The sequence below is a fragment of the Platichthys flesus genome, chromosome 19 (assembly GCF_949316205.1).
Source record: "Platichthys flesus chromosome 19, fPlaFle2.1, whole genome shotgun sequence".
Lineage (NCBI taxonomy): Eukaryota > Metazoa > Chordata > Actinopteri > Pleuronectiformes > Pleuronectidae > Platichthys > Platichthys flesus.
In genome coordinates, this window is record NC_084963.1 from 7,741,912 (window position 1) to 7,752,301 (window position 10,390).

Consider the following 10,390-nt stretch of genomic DNA (forward strand, 5'->3'; position numbering starts at 1 on the left):
TCCCCCCGCAGCCTTTCTTGGGTAAATATATCATGTTCATCATCATTTTTATAAAAGACGATGATATTCAGATACCTGCAATGGTCTGGTGCAGGATGTGTTGAGCCTATTTTTAGGAACAGAAAAAAGAAACAAACCTCCAGGCAAAGTCCAAACTTGTTTTCTTCACATACAGTGAATCACCTGGTTTTGTCCAGAGTTAGGGGGGGTTTGATCCCCGTGGCCTCACAGTGAGGAGCCTACAACCGAATAAACCCCACCAACCACAACGTCTTGTTTAATGTTTCCACATGTCAAATAAAAGGTGTAGTGTGGGATTTTGGAGCCTCTGGAGTTGTGTGAGTCCTCTGTGCTCTCATGCCACTCATTACTTTTGCCGGTGACTGATTATTAAATTATTAGATTACATTTTTACTGAGTTATATGGTTGCGTGGATGCTTACAGTCAAATCTACTGAATTATTAAATAAGAATCAAAGTTTTTCAAAGGTTGAAAGAAAAAAACATCTTTCAGTTTGACACTCGTGATGAACTTAAGGATTCTGCTTCTGGCTCAAATCAGACTAGATTAAAATTCTGAAAAAATAACTTGAAAATAAACAGAAAATCCCTGTTTACTAAAAGTTGACAAATTATGTTCAAAGTTTTTACTCTTTTTGAATCAGCCAAATTAATCCAGATCAAAACAACAAAAACTACAAAATAAAACGTTTTCAAAACCATAGCATTGTTTATTTTTCAGTACACATGCATGGCTCCAAATCTTGAATGAGCAACTTCGTAACAAATCATTAAAAACATCTGAGAGCTTTGAACCCTGAACATTCCTGAAATGTGTCTGCAGGACAAAGTCACAGTTGCACAGTCACAAAGTTGCAGTGTGTTTTCTCCTTTAATAAAATTCCTACTGTTGTCTTCAAATAAAAGTGCAGTTCAGAGATTAAGCATTGAAGACTTCTATAATTGTAGCTGCTGGGACAATGAGACCTGTCACATGCACCAAGGTTCCAATTGGCCTCGGGCATATTTCTGTCAACACGTCCTGATTTCTACTTCAGCTGCAGAGCACAAAATACTCTGCACTTAACTCCTGCATTCTCAACCTTGCCAGAATAAAAGTGCACAAGCAGTGACATCAAAGCGTAAAAGTACCAAAAGTTATCATCATGCATATAATACACCATTTCAGAATATTTTAATGTTATTGTTGAATGCATTAATGTATACATCAGGAGAGGTGGTGGTCTAGTGGCAGAAACTTGGACTATGGGCAGAGAAGGTCTCTGGTTCGACTCCACGGAGAGACAACAAAAAGACGAACCTGGATTGATCTGTCCAAAAATCCAAGAGTCTCCCTACCCTGTATAGTGCTCCTGAGCAAGGCACCTTACTCCCCCAACATCTGCTCCCTGAGCGCCGTACATGGTCGCTCACTGCTCTGTGTGTCCTGCACCAGATGGGTCAAAAGCCGAGATTCAATTTCCCTACCTGCATGAGTGTGCCTTTGCATGTCTGTGCATGTGTTTGGGAATAATAAATGCATCTTAATCTTAAAATGCATCTGCATCTTAATGACTATAGCTGTTAGGCTGATGTTAGCACAGAGGCAAGGACCTGCATGTTGTAATGTTGCATCTTGTGCCAGCAGGAGGCGTCACACCATGTTTTTACCATATAGTTATTATCTTTACATACAGTCTATGGTTTTCATGTGTTTTTAAAGGTTCAGAATGGACATTTTTCAAAGGTGTTATTCATCAATCAAATGATGCACTCTCAATCTCATAACATCAGGGCTGCACAAAATATTGTACCTCCTGCAACGTTTCTGCATTTATTCATATAAACATTTGAAGGGAGAGAGTTGTTATTTTTTCTTATCTCTTTCTTACTGCATCATTATAATTGTTTTAATGTATAGCATATGCTCATTGCATGGGTTAACCCCTTTCCCTCTATCTATCATCTTTACCCCTCTTTGTTTGAGGATCACAAAGGAGTGGTAGCCAAATCTTAATAGAGATAGTGTGAATCTTATATTGAAAATGATCGCCCCTGTTGGGAGAGATTTAACCTCTGGATCAATTAGTCAAACCTCTTAGAAAAAAGTGAAAAAATAATATGGAAACTGACAGAAAAGGTGTATTTGAAAATAACCAATATTAAAGAAAAGGCATGAATACTGGTATTTTATCCTCTTCCACTCATCGTTCACAAACTATCCAGTTTTTGCTATTTTCAAGGAATTCAGATCCTGTCTGGTCTCCTCAGTCCTCATCACAGTGGGTTAATGTGGCTGCACCACAACCGATCGGTGTGTCCTGACTGTTGAGGGCGAGACAGTCGTCGATGTTGACCTTTAACCGCTGCTTGTTTCACTAATGAGTCAAACAGGTATTAGGTGATATATGGCTGGTGGGGAATTATGAAGGGTTAAAGGAGAAAAGCGATAAGAGATGGTATAAATATTTATGGAACCATCACGGAGGATGTCTCTTAAGATGTGCGGCATATCAAAAAGAGATCAAGTGTTATTCAGCATTTATTTAACTAGCACATAAAAGGAGGCGCATTTACCCTGAGTGAGAGCAGATTTAATCAGAGCAGCAGCCACCAGGGGGCAGTAAAGACAGTCAGACAGTGACAAAGTAATTCACAACCTCTGTTTCCTGAGACGTTTTTATTCATTAACACCTGAAATAACAAACCGTAGAGGTGCATAGATCTCAGAGCTGTCACCACGCACGGACTTTGAACACACATAATGGGGAAATAGGCATTCGTAGAATGAGGTAGCAAATTAGTCAGGAATTCAAAAACCCCATATTTTGTGTTACATGTCATTTACAGGCGTTTGATTTATCATGTGATGTGTTTTTCCATGATTTAGGGCAGCATGTCGAAATAAAACACAATAATATTAGAAAAAGGGAAGGGGGGATTATGTCACTTGTTTGTCACTCACATGTAAACTATAAAGAAGCATTTACACTCATTAGGACTAGAAACTGGATTTAATGCTGTGGCTGAGTGGTCACTGGGTTGAGTAAGAATACGTGTTGTCATTGTTGCTAATGCTAAAGCCTTTTGATTATTTAATCGAGTTCTTATATAAAAACATTTCTACTACAACGAGCAGAATTCCGGTGAAGACAGTTAGATCTTGCGTTAGAGTTTTGTGTCGACAGATACTTACTGTTTTGTTTAATCATACATTACAGTCATGCACAAATCCTGTCACTTAAATAGAAATTACCGTACAGCAAGTGGAGTGAGTTGAGTTTCTTTAACTGTAATACCCATGGAAGAAAACAGCCACGCACAGGAGGATGATGGCGTTGGCGTTGACGATGTTCCTCCATAGCGGCTTCTCCGAGGTGTCGGTGAGCGCTTTCTGCAGCTCCGCCTGCTCCTCCAGACTCAGCTTGGGGGCTTTTTTCTGCTCCAGGCCACAGAAGAGCAGCACTGCCCTCTTGCAGAAGCCGGGCTCCACCTCAGATTCTGGGACAGGGGGGAAAAATCAGTGAGGCAAACCAACCAGTGTGCAATTGTGTGCGCCTGTAATGTACGACTGCTGATTACCTTCTAATTCCAAAGAGTCCGAATCGTTGTCTTCAACCCATTGGTCCGCCTCCAGATCCACTCTCTTCTCCGTCGAGTTCCTCAGGGTCCAGCAGAGTCGATACAGCTAGAAAAACAACCAAGCGAAATATTTATAACATTTGTCATGGCAGTGTCTTTGTGTAAATGGCTGCGGGTAAATCAATGATTCATCTGGCCTTATCTCGCAGCAGCAGTCACGTACGTGCTCGTCTGCGATGGGTTTTGTCATGAGAGAGATGCCCAGGATGACGATACAGGACACCACAAACAGGATGATGGAGAAGTAGAGGTAGTGGACGCCGCATATGATGGTTGGACAGTTGCTGGGATTGACGCAGCTGCCTGTGCCGTACGCAAACTCGGCTATCATCCTGGACAGGCCGATGAGCAGGCCAATAGTGAGGCCGTAAAACGCACCCTGAGGAAAGAAAGAAACTTAGATACATGGATTCAAACTGACGATCATAGATGTAAAAATCAAACATTTAAAATGAAAAGGCTTTCCATGTTTTTACAACATATAACATATTATGTCCATGATGTTCATCTGTTTTACTGTGAGAAGACACTTGATTCCACAAGAAAAGCAGAAAAGCAGTAAAAAGTTCTTACAAATGAACTTTCTTGGTCATTCTTGCTGCAAGGCGACATGTCACACTAAACTAACATCTTTAACTTATTAAACACTCCAAATACTTAATCGGCCATAGCGTGTCACAGGGCCGTTGCCTTGGGTGTGGACTCTTACAAATAACCAGTGAATTGTGTAAATAAAGATGGGATAGGAATGGAAACTCACAGCCTCATTGACACGTTTGCAGAAGATAGCCAGCAGGAAAACGGCTGCAACGGGTGGTGTGAGGTAGCTGGTGATGGACTGGATGTAGTCAAAGAGCTGACCGCTCTGGGCCGACTGCACCACAGGGATCCACGCTATGCTCACACCAATCAGGGCCAAGATAAACACTCTACACACAGTCAAACACACACGCATGGGAATGGTAGCGGTTTTTAGCAGGAATTTGTACAATAATCAGAAATCTAATTGAACCCAACCCATGAGCGTGTTGTTTTACCTGCCGGCAATCATGAGTTCCTTTTCATTGGCGGTCTTGCGGATCTTAGTGTAGATGTCCATTGTAAAGAGGGTGCTGGCACTGTTGAAGATGGACGTAAGTGAGCTCATCAGTGAGGCCATCATCACAGACAGCATAAGACCTCGCAGACCTGAAACAGACAGAATAACAGATTGAAATGGAGAAGTAGATAACGTTTAGAAAAAGGAATCAGACAAATGCGACTGACCATTGGGCATGAGATCCACCACCAGTTTTGGATAAGCAATGTTGGTGCAGCCCACACTGGCCCCACAGTATTGCTCACATAGTTCTGGCTCCACACACGCAACCTCATCTAGAATACAATGAATAAGATCAGCAACCATTGATAACATTTAAATGCTTCATTCATTGGTTATTTAAAAAAGGAAAACACAACACACTTACTGGGGTAGAGGATCCTACTAATCATTCCAGGGAAAACCATGAGGAACATGGGCAGCAGCTTCAGGTAGCCACATAGGATGCAGCCGGCCTTCACGTGAGATAAGTTCTTAGCTGAGAGGCAGCGCTGGACGATGACCTACGGAAAGAAAGACAGAGCCATTATCCATCCAATCAGTTTTATTCTGCTTATCCGGCTAGTGTCGTGGAGGGTAGCCAGTTTGAATATGGTTTCCCAGACATCCCTCTCCTCAGGCACATTTTCCAGCTCTTCCTGGGGGATCCTGGGATTTTACAAAGCCAGATGGGATATGTAGTCCCTCAAGTTCTTGGTTTACACTGGGGTCTCCTCCTATGAAACGCTAATGGAAGGTGCCCAGGAAGTATCCTGATTAGATACCTTTACCACCTCACCTGTCTGTTTTTGATTCACTGCCCAGGGCTCGTGGCCATGAGGGTTGGAATCTAGATGGACCAGTAAATCAATAGCATTGCCTTACAGTACGAAGCTGATGTTTACCAAGTGCCCAGTCCATCTCCAGTTCCATCTTCCCCTCAAACAGAAACAAAGACCCTGCGATACCCAGACTAGTTTCACTAGGAGCAGCAAATCACCCCCAACCAAGTGAGAGCCATCCACTGTTTTCCGGCAGAGAGCCATGATACAGTCAATGGTAAATGGTTGTTGACTCCAAACTAGTGTCGACGTCTCAGGTTCAACTCAAAATATTTGCAGAGTAAATACAACCCTTGAAGCAAGGACGCCAATCGGACATGCTCACTGAACTGTTACTCTCCTTTGTTAACTGAACAGGAATAAAGGGAAACTGACCGTAAAGTGTTCATGTGTGTATCTTACGTCTTATCTTATCGCGCAACTAAAAGCCGGCCAACTAAGCCCACTTAAGCGCTGCCCAGCAAAAACAGGAGAGATAAAGACGTATTATGTGTTTACAAATGGGCTGTAATCAGCTGAATGAGTCGAGGTGTGTGTGGTTTTGATCGTGGATTGCTGGTAGTGTTTATAAATGGATTGGCTCCTGGAAGAAGGTTATGTTGTTGGTTGGTCGAACAGTTTTTCTCAAAACTTGGTGGAAGTACCAAGGAAGAACCCATTCAAATTTTGGATAGAGTTTTTTCTTTTAATTTCTTTAACCTATTAACCTTTGTTTAGCATAAGATATTTTCACCAAATTCCCAAGACAAGACAAAGGCCCTGACTGCTTGGCCGATTTGCTTGACTGACCTGATCAGTGCACCAGTACCAAGTGGCCTGAATGGTGAGTCCGAACACCAGGCCAGGCCACGGCAGGTCTCCCGTTATCGCGTTCCTGAAAATATGGAAGGAGTCCGCCCGAGGCTCATAGCAACTTGCGCTGATGTTAGCTGTCTGTGAAGGGACTGCCTCCATGTAGCGCACCTGGAACTGCTCATAGCCTCCCACTTCATTGAAAGCTGAAGATATGTGAATAAAGTACACTTTTACTCCTCTGTCACAGAATTGGTTTGTTCTGTTATCATAACTAATAAAAACCAAAATAACACAATATTACCAAAGCCCATGAGGATGAAGGATCCAACAACCATGATGATGGTCTGTAGGGTGTCTGTGTAGATCACTGCAGCCAATCCACCTAAAATACACAACAACAACTTTGTCAATTTTATTAATCAAAATGTTTATTTCCACTAATCCACATAGTCAAATCCCCATAGAGAATAAATCAACTAAAGTTCAGGCATTATCAAATTTTTCTCTCCAAATTAGGTATTACGTGTAAAGTGATGTTTCACTGCCTAACCTGTGAAACTAAAGTTCATGTGTGGTTTTATTGTCAGAGAACAGCAACAGAAGGCCGCTCTCTGCTTATCACAGTCCACGGGTAATTAGCCACAACAACACACCACAAATAAACGGCCCTGGAGAAGAGCTGTGCACATGTAACTACATGTCTATGGATGGCCTTACCTTTACCCCCAGCCATGGAGCCATTCAGAAAGTAAGATAAGACTCCTCTGGCTGCTGTTTACGAGTTTCATGTTGGTGTACTAAATGTTGGAGGAAGCGAGTGCATCCTGAGTGAACAGACCTGTGACGGTGTACAAGGCGGTGATCGATAGTAGCATGATAACAGCGAGGTAGATATTCAGGCCAAGTGCCTGGTTGATGAAGATTGCACCGGAGAACATGTCAGCCTGAGAGGAGAAGAGAAAAAATATAATTCATATCAATGATGAAATAGAAATATTGCATTTGAGTGGTGGTAGCTTATAGGGCATGGCCGAGGCTGACTTACTGAGATCTTGGTGAAGACATACAGGAAGAGGGAGAGCACAGAGAGATAGATGCGAATACGATGACCCCCAAACCTCCTCTTCAGGTACTCGGGCATGGTGACGATCTTAACACACCCACAGATCATAAGGTTTAAATTAATTCTCTAACTGTCAATACAAAAATCGGTTCACGACAGAGGTAAATGCACACGTGGATAGGGGAAACAGTTGTGTGTGCATAAAAAGTGAGTGTTTTTTGGTGTCTAAAATATTTCTTGTGTTTACCTCAGCTTTAATGTAGATGGGCACAAAGATCCATCCCAGAATGACGACCACGATGAGAGCCTGTAACACACACACACATACAGGCATACACAAACACACACACACACATACACAAGGATATAAGCAATAAGCAATTACCATTTATGGCAAAAATTGAATTCTGACGTTGTGAATCCTTCCGTCCTCTACTGAGTGACACTCACATAATAATGTACAGCTTTGTGTTTCAGATCAGAAATACATTTGTGTAGGAGGTGATAGATGGGAAATTGAAACATCTGTCGCAATTATACTCACATTCCATTCAAATCCACCAATGGCTATTCCTGAGGCTGCTGCAGTCCCAGCGATTCCCACAAAGTGGCCACTGCCGATGTTGCTGGCGAATAGCGACGCTCCGATCTGTGGAGCGCAGCGTTAAATATGAAAGTGATGTAGATGCACAGTTTTCTGAAATTTAAAACAACAACTACACCAGGTGGAACTTGTCAAGTGTAGCCTTATCCCCACCAAAGGTCTAACTTTAGTTAATTTTAACTTTCTAGACTTAATTCTTTTTTGTGTTGCCAATTGAAGCACTTTCTTCATAAATCCATAAACTAGTGAACTGCAGCTATTGATTAAATGTAAAACGATTCTTTGTAAAGTGAATTAGAAAGAACAGATATTTAAAATAATAATACCTGAAAGATTTACCCGAGCACAGTAACTATGTAAATGTATTTCGTTGCATCCAACACTGAGTCCACATAATGTTCTGAAGTGCATCAGCACTGACTGTGTTCTAAGCCTACTGTGTATTTCTGTCTTGGAATACCAACAAGTTGCCAATCACTCTTATATATTAATTAATATTAAGCTGTATAGAGTCATGAGATTATCTATTTGCATTTGTTAGCCCTAACACTGATTAATGATTAGTTACAGCTTTGTCTAATGATTATAAATGAATATCAGTGATGATGACGTCCCATCATCCCATTGTTCCTGCTATTGCACCACAGGTGTTACACCGTCCCATAGCGTGTGTTGTGCTGTGTCACGTAACCAGTGTAATTAATGAGTAGCCCACCAGATGATACGCACTCCTGATTAGTGCTTCATATTTTATACCAGCAATTAGCACAGTAAGCATGTGTCTCCGCAGCCGTTATTGCTGTGTCATGATTGTAAGAGATCGACCTCGACATCCATGGAAGTGGCTCTCTGATCAATGAGTTACCCACCGGCCACCACACCATGCTCCTCCCTGCGAGGAAGAAGCCACCAACAGTGGATCGGTTGGTGCGAAGCATCGCCTGCAACGTGAGACGGGGACATTTTAGAGGAACAATAAAATTGGCGAAAGCAACAACACATATTCCAACACTCCCTGCACATTTGTCAATGATTACATTTTATTCCACTACACAGCTGCTGTAAAAGTGATCAAGAGAAAAAAAGCAGTTATCACAATAAATTATGCCAAATTTAAAATTAAGTGTTAAAATCTGCTGTAAAACTATTATTAAAGGTTTTTATGTAAGATGATATATTTGCACAATATGAGTGAACTCTGTTCGGTTTCCAAGTTTCTGCTGTGAAGGTACTGAGACAACTTTGTTTTCAAAAGTGGGAAACGTCCCATAAATAATGATTTTATTGTGTTTTCCCACAGAGGATATTACACATATTATCAATACATTTATTTTCATAATCACTTTATAACTTCGTTTCTCTTTGTTTATAATTACATTTTCCATCGTGGGCCCAAACAGACAGTATCTCTCACAGCTATAAAGCCGAAGAGGAGTTAACTATTCACAGACAGGAAGGATTCAAAGAATGTTCGTCTGAATTACGGGACAACTCACCCATACTCCGACAGCCAGCACAACCAGAAAGTAAATTACAATGACGGAGATATCTGCTGCATTGTTCAGGGCCACAGTTGTGGTCGTGTTGCTCCTCACGTTGCTCCTCGTGAGGGACCATCCAAAGTAATCTTGAGACATCTTGGACGAGAGTGTGACCAGAGAACAGGAGAGTTTCTGGAGTCGCTCCTCTTTGACTGAAGCACCTGCTTCAGACTGACTTTATGAACCTGGGTCCTGCCTGATAGAGTGTGTTTGTAAATGAGTGTGGGAAGGAGGAGGGGGGGGGGGGGGTTGGGGGGGCTGTTGTTTATCTAATAAATGACCAGATATGGTGTTTGGTTGTATCTGGATGTACAAGTAAACCTGGTCGGTAAATATAAGTGTTCATGTGGAAATTTAATGTTTAAAAATGTTTAACCTTTGAGCAAATAATTCTGTTTAACATTAACCCACAAGGAAATGGCTCATGAAAAAAAGGACCTACAGATAAAATTCAATTCAATTCATTTCATTTCAATTTAAAATAAATTTCAAATCAATTAATTACATTTTGAATTTATTATAAATTAATACAGCTATAAATTTAGATAATTTGTATTAAATTGAAATATATTTCAATGATAATACACATAACAGAAATATAGATAAAACAAGAACACATTTACAAAAGTTTCCTTTAAATTGTAAAAATAAAAGTGTGTTCGTACACTATTTTGAAAACACAACTGAATAGATAGCTCACAATCTAAGTATAACCATTTCACTGTGTGTTATAAAAACATTAACTGTTCCCTCACACTGACTGTCAGTAAGAACAACAGAAATAAACCATAATTCCTGGTGATTAATAAATTAATAAATTAATAG

The 10,390-nt window shown here is 41.0% G+C and overlaps 1 protein-coding gene across 1 annotated transcript; it reads right to left on the minus strand.

The window, feature by feature from the left end:
• Positions 1-2,665: 2,665 nt before the first annotated feature.
• On the minus strand, positions 2,666-9,735 carry slc5a1 (solute carrier family 5 member 1). The gene is made up of 15 exons (XM_062413194.1): positions 9,521-9,735; positions 8,894-8,965; positions 7,965-8,069; positions 7,668-7,727; positions 7,403-7,507; positions 7,196-7,301; positions 6,659-6,739; positions 6,352-6,560; positions 5,109-5,244; positions 4,909-5,016; positions 4,680-4,830; positions 4,403-4,571; positions 3,806-4,021; positions 3,583-3,688; positions 2,666-3,501 (listed from the first exon to the last, which is right to left on the minus strand). The coding sequence occupies exons 1-15, from the start codon at positions 9,659-9,661 to the stop codon at positions 3,287-3,289; spliced, it is 1,980 nt and encodes a 659-aa protein (XP_062269178.1). The 5' UTR covers positions 9,662-9,735; the 3' UTR covers positions 2,666-3,286.
• Between the last annotated feature and the right edge of the window lie 655 nt (positions 9,736-10,390).